The 17188-nt window shown below is 36.1% G+C and overlaps 1 protein-coding gene across 7 annotated transcripts in view; it reads left to right on the top strand.

Moving 5' to 3' along the window:
- CDK17 (cyclin dependent kinase 17) overlaps positions 1–17188 on the top strand; it is a 99591-nt gene that overhangs the window by 40388 nt on the left and 42015 nt on the right. For 4 of the 7 annotated variants that reach the window (XM_075497470.1, XM_075497440.1, XM_075497449.1 and 1 more), the window contains 2 exons: positions 4365–4403; positions 14294–14458. The exons of 1 other annotated variant lie outside the window; for it this stretch is intronic. In XM_075497470.1, the coding sequence (XP_075353585.1) occupies positions 4365–4403; positions 14294–14458 (204 nt within the window). The remainder of the gene's footprint in view (positions 1–4364; positions 4404–14293; positions 14459–17188) is intronic. 2 more of the 7 variants (XM_075497487.1, XM_075497475.1) reach the window with 1 other exon arrangement.

Here is a 17188-nt window from a genome sequence, read left to right as displayed (position 1 = left end):
TTATCAAAAGCTACCTAAATTGATATTTTATTGTGGTGTGCAGCAAGGATCATAGATGCTCTTTCAGTAAAGGAACCCATTATTGTATGAATTTAGTCAGTCTCACATCAACTTCATATGGCTTCAAATTCAATTTTTTCTCAAAATCATTATTCATTAATATAATTGATAGTAGTTGCTTAAGTATTATAATTAAAACTGTTTACCTTATCATTGGTGATGCAATGCACTAGTCTGAGAATTCTGTCACCTCTTCATGTCTCTGAATAGTACTTCTCTTCAGGAATATGAAGGTGACTAGAAACATTCAGGATAACCAGCTTGTCTGTGGATTCTTATGCAAGTCTTTGGCTAATCCCATAAATGTGCTGGCTGCTATAAAGTCCACATTAATGATACCGCTTTTAAATGCAATCTGCAGTAATAATGACTGGAAGAGATTTTGTTGCTTTGTTCTGTTTCCTGGGCTGCAGCATTTAAGTCATATTTCATCTTCTATGCTGATTAGTGTTATTTCTTGCTCTGCTGACATCTTAAGATTTTCTCAAGTATCAACTGATCTGAATTCCCCCCCCCCCCCCCCCCATTTCACACCAATAAATGATACTGAATTTTCCCATTGAAAACTGACAGGTCTGGGAAATTTGAGCAGAAATAGAGGCAATGGAATTTGCCCTGTAGACTTTTAAAACCCCATCCAAGATCTGTTGCATACCAAGCTTCTGAAAGCTGAATTTACCTTTGGCAAAACAAAGCTATTTGTATTTTTCATTTTTACCCTTAATCCCTGGTATATTCATTGCTATAGTCCTGTCTTCATCATGGGCCATGCCCAATAGTTTGGAAAATTATGTTTATTACAACTTTTTATGTGTTGATACAACAGGTCTACTCTGAAACAATAATTGTAGTATTTTTGCACTGATATCTACTAAGTACTAACTGAGACACTGAGCAGCTGTCCCACATGGTTTCCCACTTGTCCCACTTGTATTAGCCTTTGTTACTGATGCATATTTTGTTCAGACCTGTATGTACCTTTGACAGATTGATTTCATTATGCAAATAAGTGCTAAGAATATTACTTTCATGCTGGGAAATGAGCATGAAAAATTGTCACCAGCATCAGTGAATGTAGTGAACTGGGTTGCTGAATTGATTCCGTTGAAAACTGGATCCAGGAAGAATAAAAAGATTTTACTTTAACCTGGACCATGTTCTGGGTGCCAGCTCAAGAGACAGAGGATGCAGTAACTTGTTTACAGAAGCATGAGCTTACTCCATCTTCAACCAGTATGAATCTATTTGCAGTTTGTAATATTTAGCTGAGAATTATCTCAAACAGCAATACTTAGATGTCTTCTGCATGCTTGTCGCCAAACTTTGATGAACTTAACTTCTCAGTAGATATTTAAAGTGCTAAAAATACAATTCAAGAAAATGTTTCTAATTACAAATTCATTATTTAGCTCTTAGCGCTCCTTTTATTTTGCTTTCCACATTATTTCATTGGCCAAAAGGAACCTTATATGCTGATACTGTGTGATACAATACATGTTATGCTTACAACTGCAAAATGTTGTTAATGCCTTAGTAGAGTATCTTTGGATACACTGAAGTGTTGTTGATCCTCTTGAAAGAGAAAGAATAATAAATATAAACTGTAATGTTGCTATGAGCAATCTTTAACTCATCATTTTATGTCACTGAAAAAGGTTTTACTGACATTTGCTTCCTTTTTCTGATACTTCTAGAATGCAGATATTAGTATCTGTCCTATCTTTGATCTTGCAGAGATGAACAGGATACTACTTTGTGGATTTTTGTTTTCCTTTGTTTTTCCTTTCCAACCCTACTTTTCTTCGAAAGTAGGGATGAAAAAATGCTTGCTACACCAGCTAGTCCTGCTTTTCTAAAGGAAGCTCTAACTTTCCCACAGATCAAGGTATTTTGGAAGGAGTAGTTTTCAGACAGACCGTAGGAATCAGGGTTTGGGCAACAACAATTGCTGGAAAAAATAGTAAGGGAATGAGTGCTCTCTTTTGGTGAAAGACAAGTTCAGTAGAGAACATAGCCTGGAAAAAATCCTTCAGTGGACATTAATTTAAAAAATTACTTACAGAGGAGTGCTTAAATGAGAAAGGTATGCCTTGGCATCTTATAAAATCAGAGTGTTAAGAAGCCTGTACTAACTGTAAATATCCAGCTGGGACACATGAGAGGATGTTGTCTCTTGAAGAATAGTTTATCAAGTCATAGCTGCATTAAGATCTCGAAAGTGCATCTTTTACTGCGATGGTGCTAATTTCAGAAGGCAGGAGTAACCATCTCCCTAGTTTTGCTTTTAAGAAGAATAAGCAGCTCCTTTACCCTGTGGACCAGAGAAACACAAATGTGCCCAGATTGCAGGCTTTGGATCTGTTCTTAAAGGAACTTAAAAAGCACAGTCTAGTAAATCAAAGGCAAGCCAATATCTTGATCTACAGAGAATCAAAGTCAGGGGTACAAACAGTCTTCAGAAAGTGATTCTTCATATGTGGTTTATTTTCAACCGTTATTACATCATGAACTTGAGAAATGAGAGTTGAAGGGCATTGCAACTCTTGTTCTCATGCCAGAAGGCAAGGATACACCCTGAACACTGAAGGCCTTTACAGCAGAATTTTCTTCCATTGTTGCCCAATTTTATTTTTTTTCTTCCTAGCGAATCACTCGTCTCGTCTCCTGTCATTCCATTATGATGGCCATGTTCACTGAAGGATATAATTTTATACATGCTAGCTTTTTTCCTTCCTGGAGAGCGGCTATGTTACTGGACCTTAGAGGTTGTAGAGGCTATGTCCATAGAAAACCACAGGACCTAGGATCCACACTCATCTCTATCTGATTTTCACAAACGTGTCCTGTAAAATCTTTATAATAAAGTTCCAGTTCAGCAGTACAATTCCAGATGTAGATTACATGCACGTAGTACCCAGGGACCTTTCCTCATGGTCACCCTTTTGCAATAACCTGTCTTGTTCAGCCCCCTGGTAAATATTTCCTCTCCCAGAACAATTGCCTCTGATTTCAAATAACTGTTGCCGCAGTCGAGACCCACTTCGTTGTTAGCTCCAGCTTTGAGTGGGTTGTTTGAAGGTTTACTTTTAAAGAACAGTACTCCTAATGCAGAACAAATTGTCCTATTTGCAGTTCACAGACATAAAAATAGATACGTAACTTTTAATTTCTTTGCAGTGCATTGATACCACTGAATCAGCTAACCTTTTGTATGCAATCTCATTTCATACACAGCCTCCTTCATCGCGTGGTGTCAGTACAATCTCAGTATGCAGCACTCATCCATCAGCAGCAAAACGAGATTAGCAGTGATCAACCCATATTGTTCGATGCAGTAGCACACAGCTATTGCACTGAATGTAGAATAACCACCAGTTTTGCTTTTGGTTTTGGGTTTTTTGGAACACCATCAAATTATTTAGTGACCTGAAACCTATATATAAGTAAATCTGCCTTACAAATTATGTTCATCATAATTGGCATGTGGGTGAGGAAGCATCGCAAAATCAGATGCATAAACCATAAAAATAGAGGGACCAGTGAAATGCCTGATATACATCTGAAGCCTTATGAACTGTGGACTGTATGAAGGTGCACTTTGGGCTGTTCTTTTATCTAAGTACAGAAGCTTTTCATGGTCTCTGTTTCAACATATAAAACCAGTTAGTTGGATTTGTTGTTTATTTTTCATTCTGTCTTGATTCAAGCACACTAACAATGTGCCAGCTTGCTTTTTTAATTCTAGGTTCTACCTTAATATATGTATTCAGATTAATATTAAAAATACTAAATGGTAATTTGTAGCAGTTGACAACTAAATTTGCTCCTGAAATTTTTCCTTGCCAGTGACATACTAATGAATTTTGGCTAGAAGTAACATCCAAATCATGCATATTTAAAGCCCAATTAACTGTAAAATTTATGCAAATACTTTAAATACATATGAATATGCTCTCTAATGAAAGCAAAAAATGTGAGTGTATTGTCTAATATTATAAAATACATTATCACAAGCTCCAAGCATGCTTTTAAGAATAATTATAAGATATGTTCAAAAATAAGTCTACAGCTCTTGCATTAATATATACGTAACTTGGAAAGCCATTCTATATTGCCAGTTTTTATTTTTATATATAGATATATACACACATACATACTAAACCAAAACAAGTGAGGTTCTGATAGAAATGGCTTCGTGAATTTCTAGAATAATATTTATCTCCATTTGGTCTGTTTTAGCTCAGTGATGTGATCATAGGATCCAGTCTCACAAACACTTGCATAATTTTTTTGTAATTTTACAGGTGTGAGTAATAATGGAAGGATCAGCTACAGTAAAGTGCGTAAGTGTTTTTTAGGTTTAAGGCCTTAATGACTAGTTACTACTCTGATAAGAGGAATGAATGTTTATAAAAATTGACACATTGCAATACTGTCTCAGAACATCCAAATGTCTTTGTAGTTGTAGTCATTTCATGTCATCTTCAGTACAGCTGAGAAACTCCCATCTGCTATGTGTGATTCCTTAAGTATGGAAGGAAAACAGTGTGTTGCAACATATTTTCAAGACGGTGTTCTTGAATTGAAAATATGAGCACAGAAATACTTACTGGTAATAAATCAGTACAATTTGTTGATACTAGAGGAAAGTATCAATAGAAAAATATCAGGGGGTGGGGGGAAGAAATCCCCAGAAGTGATAGAGCTCATTCTAGAGCTACAGATTACTGCAAATAACTGCCAGTTGTCACAGCTAAATACTGAACCTTGTACTGTCCCTTACACCGTACTGACGATGTTTTTGTTATAGTCTGTATGTACCCTTCTGTGCTGTGGCATACATCAGTTTTTGTTATTGCTGTTCAGTATGGCTTCTCCATCCCACCTATGCTGCACAACATAGTGTTCTTTCTTCCCTTCTGTTTTAATTTGCTTCTTCCCACAAAACCTGGAGGCTCTATTCATGTGTGGAACTGCTTATAAAGTGAAATGAGCATGAAAATTCGGTGCCTGAAAGCATGCTGCAGAGACCTGTAGTCTTGGGGGGGGAGGGAGTTGTCCACTCGTAAGTGTTTTCCTTCACAAGCAGAACGCAGATTTGGCAGGAGAACATGGTGCTTAGATGTGAAAGTGGATTCTGTAAATACACCAAATTTCTGCTAGCGTAGGCTTATTGATGGATATGTAGAGATTTGTTCTCAAATGGCATTCAGATGGACTTGTTAAGTATAGAAAAGTAAAATAGATGTAACTGGCCAACTCAGTTATTTCTGAAAGTGGGACAAAAAGGAGCCAGATCCTCTGTTTCCTGATTTGGTTGGCAGCGTGGCCTCACAGATGTTTGCGTTGGGAACTACAAGGTAGTTGTGTCTAGGGAGGCAAGGATGGAGGCCAGGGATACTTATATCTTGGCTACGGTGCTGACTCACATTGATTTAAATTGTACCTGAAACAGTGTTCTGAAGGATTTGGTGTAGTGCGATGCTTTGTGGAGTTACGCTTTTTAAAAGAAAGATTAGTAACTGGTGGTGTGTCATGCATATATGATAGGAGGTACATGACCTACCATCCTTATGTTCCAATACATGTTCTGATGACCAAAAGTACTGTCTTGAGAATTATCTTTTAAACCGTATGAAATATATAAATCTCAAGGGCAGATTTTTGGCTTTGAATATTTTTCATTTGATTGTGATCATCTTCATCTCAATACCTAGACTGAAGACAAAAACTTACCTTATGTTAAGTCAACTTTGAAAGGCTTCTTTGTAGTGTTTTTAGATCTCTTAATTTCATTTTTTGCCTTGTATATTGTTTTTGTAGTTTAAACAGACTCCTTGGAAAAATTTCTGTCCTTTCTGTCCCAGATTAAAAAAAAAAAAAAAGTTTACAGGACATTACAGTGCCATTTTAATCATTGAGATACTTAATTTCTGGGAGAAATTGAGTTTCTTGAGGTTTCTGTCAGCACATTTCTTCAAATGTACTACCAGGATTTTTTGCCTTGTGTCTTCCAAGTGAAGAACATTTGCTCTGGACATGACTGCTGCACTCAAGTGGATTAATTTTGAGCAATGAGGGGAATCCCTTGAGATTCTGCTAAGTTTTTAATATTGTAATAATCAATAGTTTGAAGGTTTCATCTTACTATTTAATGAATAAATACAATTTTGAGTGGTTTTGAGTGGTTCCTGTATTTTTAGAGTGACTTAATGTTTTCCTGGGTATCACATAATGGAGTCCAAGGAAGTAACCCCGTAAAATAATCTATAAATATACGGTATTTTATAAGTGCTCCTCATGTAGCTCCCTGAGAGTACAGATATAGCAAACGTATAGCTGCTTCGGGTTATTTAAATATTTCTTCTGTGGGAGCCATCACTTGCAATCAACTAATTTTACTGAGTGGGTCTGACAGCCTTACAGCAATGTAATTAAATATTGTACAGTGCAGCATACCAGCTCTAAGATGTCAGAAATTTACCTGCTTACATTCTAGGATTTCTGAAGAAATAAAGGGCTGCTTGACAACAGCTTCTTCAGGAAAGCAGTTTGTTAAAAATATTTTGTATTGCAAGTCCAAAAAAAAAAAAAAAATATCAGTCTTTATTGCCAATAGACATGTAAAAATTGAGTAATCATTAATAGAGCATACATTCAGATTAGTTAAATGAATGTGTAGTAGATGATGCCAAAATAAGATTAAGCTATATGACAGTAGCATTTGAGACAGTCGATACAAATAATTTTAAAAGGTTATCATGATGTATCGCAAGCTTCATGAATGCAGGCTGTTTAGAGAATGAATATTTCGTTTCACATATGTAGACTTTTGACATTTCCCCATTCTCTATCAAAATGGAAAAGAAAGAAAAAAAAATGGAAAAGAAAGAAAAAAAAAACCAACCTTGGAAGTTTTCTGGAGCAAGGGTGAGGTCAAGGTGGGTGGAAAAGAAACTGCGTAGAGTCCTGTCCTATAAAAACCAGTAGCTAATCCTCAGGGTGTTTAGTTATAGTTGAGCCGATCCAAAGTCAAGCTGCAGCTAAAAGTGGTGAGTGAGGTTCTGCCTCCATCCTTCTGTCAGCACCTGCACTCTGCATGCTCTGTAATGATCTAGTTCAAAAACCTAAATCAAAATTACATTTCTTTTTTGCTGGGGGAGGACCTTGAGCCACCTTTTTAGTAGCAGTAGCAGCAGTGAATTGTGGCAGGCTTGCTGTCGTAAAAAAGTTCAGCCTTACTTAGAATATGGAGCATGCCTGGGTTCAATCCCCATTATACACCCAAATCAGAGATCATAAATGCTAGGTATCCGATATCTGTCTTATTTTGATTAGCAAAAACTCCTCTTGTGTACTTTATTTGTATGAAATGAAAATATATATTTATGTATTGATATGGTTTCCATGTCTAGAATAGATAGTGGTTACTGAATAATACGTTTTCTTGCAGAACTTAGTCAGCTCTATCAGATATGCTTGATTTAAGGGAAAATGTCACCATGTATGACAGGTGATTTTGATTCTTTATTAAACCTAGCTGAAGCAAATATCATTCCAAAATTTAGGCAGTGAAATCTGAAAGCCAGCTTAGTCTTTCTGTCACATAATAGAGATACTCATGGGACATAAAAAAAGAAAAAGAGGTAGTTGAATATGTGGTATTAGATATTCATAAAATGTGTTTTAAAATGCATTTACATTCCTAATGAAAACACTTTCTTTCTTTAATCCACCAGCAGACTGATGTGTGACAGCATGTCAGTTGCTGAGGCCTTGCATAGAAATGCCAGGCAATTCTGCAGGCTCTCTGGAACTCAGATTAAGTAAATCCAGTTAAGTAAATCCAGCACAGGAAAGAAAGTGGTAGTGTGGCTCTTTGTTAAGATAGATGGACAAGGAAAAGAAACATTGGGGTTTTATTGAAAAATTGCTTAACTTGGGAGTAATTTCAGGTCAGGGTTTGTGGTTAATTTAAATTGCAGTTAAAGGAAAAAGAGGAGACATCTTTATAACCTCATAAAATAGTTGGTTTTAACTAATTTCTTGGACAAGCTTCTTGGTTATATACACTATTGTTCTACTCGACTCTGGCAGTTCTCATAATCATGAAATAAAAAGATCAGTTCCACTTATGTTCAAGAATAAATTTCTGTCACTTCACAATTGAAAGATTTCAGCGGCTCATTTGAGTTATTTTCTGTTCTTGTATGTTTGTTAGCATTGGTGTTGGCATTATTTCAAACTTAGCAAAGCAGTGGTACCTTACTGGGTACTGTATTTTCTTAAAATATATGTGTATGTTCTAAAACAGATCAGCAACATGGTCTAGCAGCTCTTACAACATTAGTAAGCCAGGCTGGTTGTTATTTTAAACAGTATTTTCTTTGAATGGTGCTGTTGTAGTTATTTTGCATTATGCCAGTAATAACGGAAGTTTGAGTGATAGGATGCAAGAAATACAAGAAAATGATCCAAATGAAATAAACCAGCAGCTCAGCATTTGCCAAACTTGAAAATCAAGTAATACAACAGTGCAGTCACCATGCATTGCCCAATTTTAAACCTTGCTGAAGATGCACACTTAAAAGGTAACATAAATGTGGCATTAAAAAAAAAAGTGTGCATATATATATATGTGTGTTTGTGTGTGTGTGTATATATATAAAAATAAATATATAAAAAGCAGGACACATTCATATTTCAAGAAGTGTCCAGGGGCGTTCAAAAGAAAACCATGTGTTCATCCTGTATGCAAGTATAATATTTCTAAATATTTTAATTCAGAATGTTTCTGTTAACTTTTTTCACATTTAAGGACTAGGTTTGCATGATAGCTTAATAGGTTTCACAAGAAATTTAAGAATTGAGTTGACATTCCTTGAAAGATGAGTGAAAGATCAAGTGTTTTGTAGCCGAAATAAGAAGATACTATAACAACAACTGACCAAATACAATTATAAAAGAACCACTGAGAAGTCTCTCTTTCAGCTCGCTTTCCATATTTACAAATGTTACCACTTTGGAATTACAGATTATAGAGCAGAGTGAGGGAAGAGAGCTGGAGAGAAATAATTAACAAGGCCCTCACTGGAATGGTTGTGCCAGCAGGAGCCAACACGAGCGAACTGCCCAGGTGCTGCAGAAGTCTTGCCCCATAAGGATGGCTGGAGATCTGCCTGGCTGTTCTCCAGTCTCTGAGGATGACAATTAAGGGCAAGTCTAAGATTAGAGCCCAAAATATAACAGCATTTCCCCAGAGTACTCTGCCGGTTTCTAGTTCAGAGACTTCCTGAACTAGGCAAGTCTCTGTGCAGTTAGTAACCCTGAGCAGATTTCTTGTTCAGTCTCCCCTTGAGTCTTGTAAGCTTCTCATAGTCGTAACATCCTGTGGTGAGGAGTTTCCACAGGCTGCACAGTGTGAAGAACTGCTTCCATGCACCGTATGCAACCTGCCATGGCTGGCTTTTTCAGTGACCCTCGCTCTTGTGCTGGAGGAGCTGATGGATGCAGCTAGTTCCTAGGTGCCCTCTTCAGCCCTCCTACAAGTCTGTGGGTTGTATCATACCTTCTGCAGTTTTAATCTGTTTGAGAGAGGAAGACGAGAACTGTGCATGGTAGTCAAAGTGCAGTAGATCCATACACTAGCATAGTGGCATAGTGATTTTCTGGTGTTTTTCTACTTCTGTCTTAATTTCTATCATTCATTTTGGCTGCAGCTGAATATTAAGCCAGTACACCATGAAAATACCTACTGTGCTACCGGAAACACCTCCATCATGTCAGCTAAGCCTTTGAGTGGTTACTGAGTTATATTTACCAAGTACAGTGACACTGACATAAGGAATGTTAGTGAGTTTTATATAGGGAAACATTTTTTTAAAGACAAACCAAACCTATAATCACAGAGATAAAATTATAAGCAGCAGTTTATAGATGTATGTAGTCAAGGCATTTAACTTTTACAGTTTTGACTCCTCTTATACAAGACCAGGCAGTTGCACTAAATTCACACCTTAAAAACTGCAGCGTTACCCTTTAAATGTAGTGATTTAACATATTAATAATCCTGCCAAAAAATGAATTCTTTACATGAATGAAATGAAATTGTAACTTTGGAAGCAGTACTTAGGAATCTTCGGTCAGAGGGGTGTAAATACTTTTTTTCAAAAGCACTTTCTTTAAATCTTGTATCTTGTAAATGCACAAAAATAAAAACAAAGTCTTTTAAATTCATTTCCAGCAAGAGTTTGCTTGATCAGTTTCAATATTTGTTCCAGCTCTTAGCTGTTATTGTCACAGTCGCAGGGAGGAGGCAGCACACAGTGCAGAATTCATGTGAGCATTTCTTTAAAAGTTTCTTGCATACAACAATGCAAACTTACCTGTATATACAAAAATACTTTTCCAGACCATAAGTCTGTATGTTATACCATTGTAAAAAGAGAATGCCATATGATCCATCCTTTTTGTAAATTGATGTGTACTTTGATTTTAAAAAACATTTGTAATCAAGTATTATTAATACTTCTCTTAGTCACAAGTATACTAGTAATCTGAGAGTTTTTGTAGCCTTTATTTCATTGTCTGTCGGTAGTTATGTTTGTCCTACTACATGACCTAAATTATTGTTAATAAATTTTATAATGGGCTCTGTAATTTAGAACAGTACTTATGACAGTGCAGGAAGGTAATAGTTGCCTATGATGGCAAAAGTTATTTCTGGATAATTAGATCTTAATATATTAACAATTTGTCTTCCATTTTTATATACATTTGCTGTTTGCTTATTAATTTTATTTGTGTTTATCCTTATAATTGAGCTGAACTTTTTATATGTTAAGATATTTTAGGAATTTTGTTTTAAACTGTAAAATATGTGCAAATCTACCAGTACCATGAGGAAAACAAATTTTTTAAATTATCATCTCTGTTCATCACACTGTCATGTTGCTAATGAACATAAAACTCAGTCTCCACTTAGTCATTCATTGTATTCATGAACTCTGGCCTTTTTTTATGCAGTACACATTCATGGAGATAGATTAATTTTAGCATTAGTAGACAAAAGCCATAACATACAAGGGAAATTACCAACTCTGTGCTCTGTGAATGCAGCTATAGCGCACATGTGTGCATACACTCCAATGTGGTTAATGATACTGGAATCCTCAGCGACTGTGAATGTATAGAGGTGGGTATGGGTGGCCAGGATGGCTGAGGCGAGAGTTTTGCTTCCAGCTGTACGGCCCTGCCCCTTTCCTGTGCTGCCTTTGGTGCTTCTCCGACCTTTGTTGAGATGTATCCTGGCATCTTCAGTTTCTCATTAGGATGAGAAAAGTAATGTTTACTTTGATGCAGAATTTGCATTTTTGTGGTCATGATGACAATCTTGCCATGGGAGATAACATTTTCAGTTACCAAGCATCAGTCTGTCTCAGCACTTTGCTCAGGGTTTAAGTTACCCTCCCAAGCCTAAGGCTATTGACACTAGTGGCAGAGCTAAGAAATATTTGAGTGATTTTTAGCAGCACATTTCCATACTAACAAAAAAAAATCTGAGAACTTTCTTCCTAGGTTTCTTATTAGGGTTTTAAAACAAAGCAAAAAACTGAGGGACTTTTGCTTTGCTTGCTGTAGCAGGGCGTGGTCAAAGGGAAGAGAGTTTTATTTCCCAGTTTCCCAGAAAAAATATCTCTTTGGTTTGACTCTCTTTTTTCATAAAAAATTTAGTTTTAGAAACAATTAAAATGAAGTAGTATTACATGCTTAATATGTATTATTTGTTGCTTATATAAGGAATACAAATGAAGTAATAACTTTAAAACTATGCAAACTAGCCACTAAATCCCACCAAGCATCACAGTTATAACCGGCGATGACTGTCTCAACAGAACAAGCTATGCACTCATCAGGTATTTGGATTTTCAGCACTACCATTCATTTGTTCAGCACTGTGTGTAAACTCAGTGTGAGGTTTTTAGTCTAGAAACTAGATCAAATTCAAACCAAAGATGAGTAAGAAAGTTGGAAAGCAGAAAGTAAATTTTAATATATAAAAAGTAAAAGTAGGAGTTGTGTGCTGTATGTGAACCTATGTTTCCTGTCGTGTGGAAGTAGTAATAGATTCTATTCAAGAATTGATGAGGAAGTTGCTGCCTGCTGCCCTAGGATAAATCTGCTGTTGAAGGCACGCAACAAGGACGCTGATACCACTCTTAAATTAAAAGGGATGATGCAATGTATTAGAAACAGGAATAAGGATTTGAGACAGAGATGTGCAGAGCTTTGAAGGTGAAAACACTGATCGTACTTCATGAACATACACATGGACATATGGTGTATTTTTCCTCATGTTCACTCACTATGAAGCTGTGTTTATGAAGGATGCTAATTGAAAGATGCAGGCAGGTTCATAACAGTGCTGGCATGTCCTTTCACGTTCTGTTTTCTGCCTGGAGCGCCTTTTTTTTTTTTTTTTTTTTTTCCTTTTTCCTTTTAGGTTTTTTCCTATAGCAGCTGAGGTAAAGTGATTTTGGTGTGTGTGTGTCATGTATTGTTTATGTTTATATGCAAAAGTTCCTTGCATAATTATTTTTTAGTCACTGGCCTGTCCTTGGGTAGTTCTGTCTGTGTACTACTGTCTCTTTGCTTCAGACCAATCTTAATAATATATCCAAGAGGTTTTTGTACATGTGGGGAGGGAGGGGGTTCCCTTCAGGATCCTGTTTTCCTTACGTTATTAGGTATAGCTAGAATAACTTATTTTATGGAAGGCAGAATTTCAATGGTGAAGGAAAATAACAGCAACAAAGTTCTTCTAGCTATATTATTCTTCTTACTTTGGAAGGGAAAGCAAGATTTTGGGGTCCCTGCATGTGAGAATGTAAGTCGGGGTGATGAAATAGCATCGCAGACTGTTCCCTGTCCCAGTAGGCGTGAGTGAAGCTCTGAGCAGATCCCGGCTGCGTTTACGCCCTGGGAGCAGTGGCTCTGGGAGATTCCACTGTCCATCCAGCAGCACTCACGCTGTGGTTGCTCAATGGGTGACTGTTGCCTTTTCTGTCTTCCAAATAATATCAATCAACATGTATCTGTAATGGTAGTAAGAATCAAATGATGGAAAAAATAAAATTACTTGAATCTAAAGTGTTCTTTGGGCACGTGTTCTGGTCTTTTTCCTAGTATGGGGACAGTGCTTGTATGTAGCTGCCGGGTGACTCTCACCTCTGAGTATGTTTTCTGTAGTGACAGTATTATTCTTTAATTTCTTGTATGGATGACTTCATCAGTGTTTCTGATAAGTCCAGTTTTGTGACAAGCAATGCAAGCTGACTTCTGTTCTCCTCCTTGTTGGGGTAAAAAAGCCTCTGTGTGTTTAGGGTTAGACTGCTCCCAGTACCACGGCAATCCTTGAGTGCTAGTCCATGTGTGCAGAGTCAGGTTGCTGACAGAACACGAACACTTAATTTCTATGCACATTTGTATATCAGATTTTAAAATTTCTAATGTTTCATCTTTTTTAGAAAGTGCTTATCAATAATAATAAGTAAAAAAATTACAGTCCTGGTTTCGAGTCTAAGTACAATGAACTGTTTGAGATGCAGTCCAAAAGAAAGCCAAAATAACTCATTGTATACTTAATTATTCTGATATCCTCTTAGTTAATAACCTTAATTATGGCATGACAACTCTGGTGGATATAGACAGGTATGTTTCTTTCTAAAGACTTCCAGTAGTGAGGCCTTGCTACTAGTGACCCTTAAGAATTTTGAGAGGGAGAATATTTCCAAAGGCTTGCTGTTGAATTTGCTCATCATGTGAGTTGATCTAACAGCTGTCTGTTTAAATTACAGTAGAGATGCAACATTGTGCAATAAGACAGATCATTAATTCAGAAGAAAAAAAATATACTAATATTAAAAGCTACTTTCTGGTTTTAATCACATTTTTAGACTGTATATTCTGGTCATTTACTGATCCAGCAGCAGAGTGACAGAATTTCATGAAATGAAATTTGGGTAATATTTAATGCCATGTTTTGTATTAATTTGTTAATAGAGAAATGGCAGTAGTATGATGGTCTACTGTTAGTATGAAAGAGAATCTTACCAGAGTGGTGATTTCCTGTCTAGTAACTGTTTTTTTCTTTTTTCTTTTTTTTTCTTCTGGCATGTTCCTGACACTCCTACTTGCTTGTGGGAATGAATATTTTGATCCTTGTGAATTGTAGAGCCTATTGTGAAGAATGGCAGGCCTCCAACGTCTCACAGCATGCACTCATTTCTCCACCAATACACAGGATCTTTCAAGAAGCCCCCTTTACGGAGACCACATAGCGTCATAGGGGGCAGCCTCGGCTCTTTCATGGCAATGCCCAGAAATGGGAGCAGATTAGGTAATTTACTACATTCTTTGTTTAAGTTCATTTTTTCTGTGAAGAATAATGTCTGTATTGATTCTTAGCAAGAGATACGGTTATTCTAATGCTTTAATAAATCTCTGGGAATGTAGTAGTCTTTTTCTAGGGTTGTTAGAGAAACTTGTTTTTAAGGTATTGAGCATCTCTTAAGAATTTCAGGAAGAAAGCAATTACAAGAACACACAGAAGCCACCCATGAATTTTTGACAAGTTGCAAAGTTACAAAAGTTACAAAATATTCTTTCTTAATACTTTGCAAGAAACCTGTGTGTCCATCTCAGTTAAGCATTGGTGAGAACTACAATAATTTGAATATGATAAAAATAGAGGATAATCATCCTATATGTGGAATTTAAAAAGAACTGGTGTATTGCTTAGACTTTTCATTATTATAAGGAAAAAAATGCTTTTTTCAGTGATAAATTAAGGCTACTTGACTATAATTATCTTTTTGTTGTAGTCACGAGCTGTGTTTGTGGTTCTGTGGGGCAAATAAGTTATGAAATTTTTTTTCTTCTCCTTCAAGTAATATGTCACGTTGCTGCCTCCAGTCACCATTAATGTTTTACCCTGCTTTTATGTTAAACTATGCTTAATTAATTGATACTACAAAATGAGAGCAAGTTACAGTTTAATTAGGATTTTATGAATTTTTCAATCTTCTGCCCTCCTTTAGAAGTGTATCATAAACTGATCTCCTTCAAGATTAACCTATGAATCTTCAAGATAGTAGTCAGACCACTTATATCCTCCTCTGCTGCAATATCACTCATCATGTTCAAAACCTTGCTTTTTTACTGTTTGTGCTACCATTAACATTGAAAAAAGAATTCTGTCCTCTTCAATGGACTTTAGCAGCTGTTATCACAGAAGAAAACAGGTTTTAGTATGCACATTTTGACTACTAGTATCAATTCCTGATTTCACTTAAGTCCTATACACTTTTTTTTTTTTGCCTAGCCAAACTTTGCTTAAGTTGCCAAGAATCTAACAGGAAGACAAAGTTTAAAAAAAAAAAAAATTGTGTACTTAAAGAAATCTCAGATTAGGAGTATTTACTCTTTTATGGATTATTTGTCAAATCAGATGTATATAAAATGTGTATAGGAACAGCAGAGATGTATACTTGTGTACTCTTGTTCTTGTGCGTTGCCTTTAAAAACATTCTATAGCATCTTTAAATGTAAATTTACCAATAACTTATTCCTTTTCAAAATTTCACTATGAACTTCAAATCAGCTTTGCAAAAGGAAAATTCATAAACAGTTTTTGATTTTTTAAAATTATTTTCCATTTTTCTCAAAGCTTTACTTTTTCACCTGAGAAAACCACTAATATGTAAGTATTGCAGAAGAATGCCATTAGTTCTGTTTTTCTCAGATGATCAAGTTTTATAGGTGATCGAGTATTTAAATAGCACTCACAATTTTAATATGGTAGTCTGTAGGAAGTATTATAATAACATGTTTTAAACAGCTACAGATTCCTGTAGAATTTATAATTTGAAGTAGTATGGAATAGGTTTACTGAGTGTATGCCACATATATGTTAAACACCTCTTTTTGCTTTGAATGCAATGATGCCATTAATGATGCCTTTTTTTTTTTTACTCCTCATTTGATGAAAATTTAAGCTACTTGTACATGTTATCTAGTGGTAGATAACACAAGTACAAGCATATACAAGCATAATTACTAATGCTCTTTCTGCTCCTTCTTCACATCTTTCTTCCTTTTGTTCCTGCCATATGAGAATGGTTATTACTCAGCAGGATACTGAGGTTTTCTCCATTGGGATAATGACATCAGAAATGAAACGGTCAAATATTCCACACTATGTGAAACTTTTTTTTTTCTTTTCTTTCTTCATTCATCCTCATTTCTTTCCATGTTTTCCTCTATTCTAGTGGTGGAAAAATGCTGTCAGAGAGATATCCTTGAAATACCACAAAATAATGGCAATTAAAGGATGGTTATTTGGTTAAAAAACAGATTAAAACAAGACCTGCCACAGGAGCATCTTCATGCTGCTTGTTTTTGAATGAGATTATCAATATAAAAATTGGCTGAGAGGCCCGGGAGGGTTTTGGAGTTTTGTTTGGTTTTTTGAGCACTGAACATGGGTTCCTGCTGTTGTGGTAACGTGTAAAATCCCAAACTATTTTTAAAATTATTTCTACTTGGAAACATCTCTGTTAGTTTTAGGTTTTGTAAAATGTTTTGTGAAGACAAAAATTCTGAACTGATCTCTAAAAAGTATGCCTTTTGTTTAAAATTTTTTAGTCATTTTTAATTTAGTATTCAATTATCATGATGATTTTAAATAATGTAGGTGACTCTCAGGCAAATTGTGAATCAGCCATGCCGCTGATGCGGATGAAGGTCTAGCTGAGGTTTTTTTAGTTCACATGTAGCTATACAGCTTCTAAAGTCTTGCACCTCCAGAAACTTTTAGCCACTGCAGTCCGTGATGGAGCCAGAGCTAATAAACCCTTTTTGGAGCTGGCTGAATGCAGAGCCAACTTAATTGTCCTTGTTCCATATTTATATTACTGGAAACACTGGAGAGGTGCTTGGAATATGCAAAGCCAGCACGGAGCTGAAGCTATTCCTCCTGGTGAACCTCAGTAGCAGCCAGGGGAGAGCTGATCCCTGCTTTTGCCAGTTTTGTTGATATAGTTAGGGAGAGGCTTTGTTTCTTTGTCAT

Source organism: Mycteria americana, chromosome 1 (assembly GCF_035582795.1).
Source record: "Mycteria americana isolate JAX WOST 10 ecotype Jacksonville Zoo and Gardens chromosome 1, USCA_MyAme_1.0, whole genome shotgun sequence".
NCBI lineage: Eukaryota > Metazoa > Chordata > Aves > Ciconiiformes > Ciconiidae > Mycteria > Mycteria americana.
The sequence above is the reverse complement of the archived record's forward strand: the minus strand, read 5'-3'. Positions and strand labels throughout refer to the sequence as shown.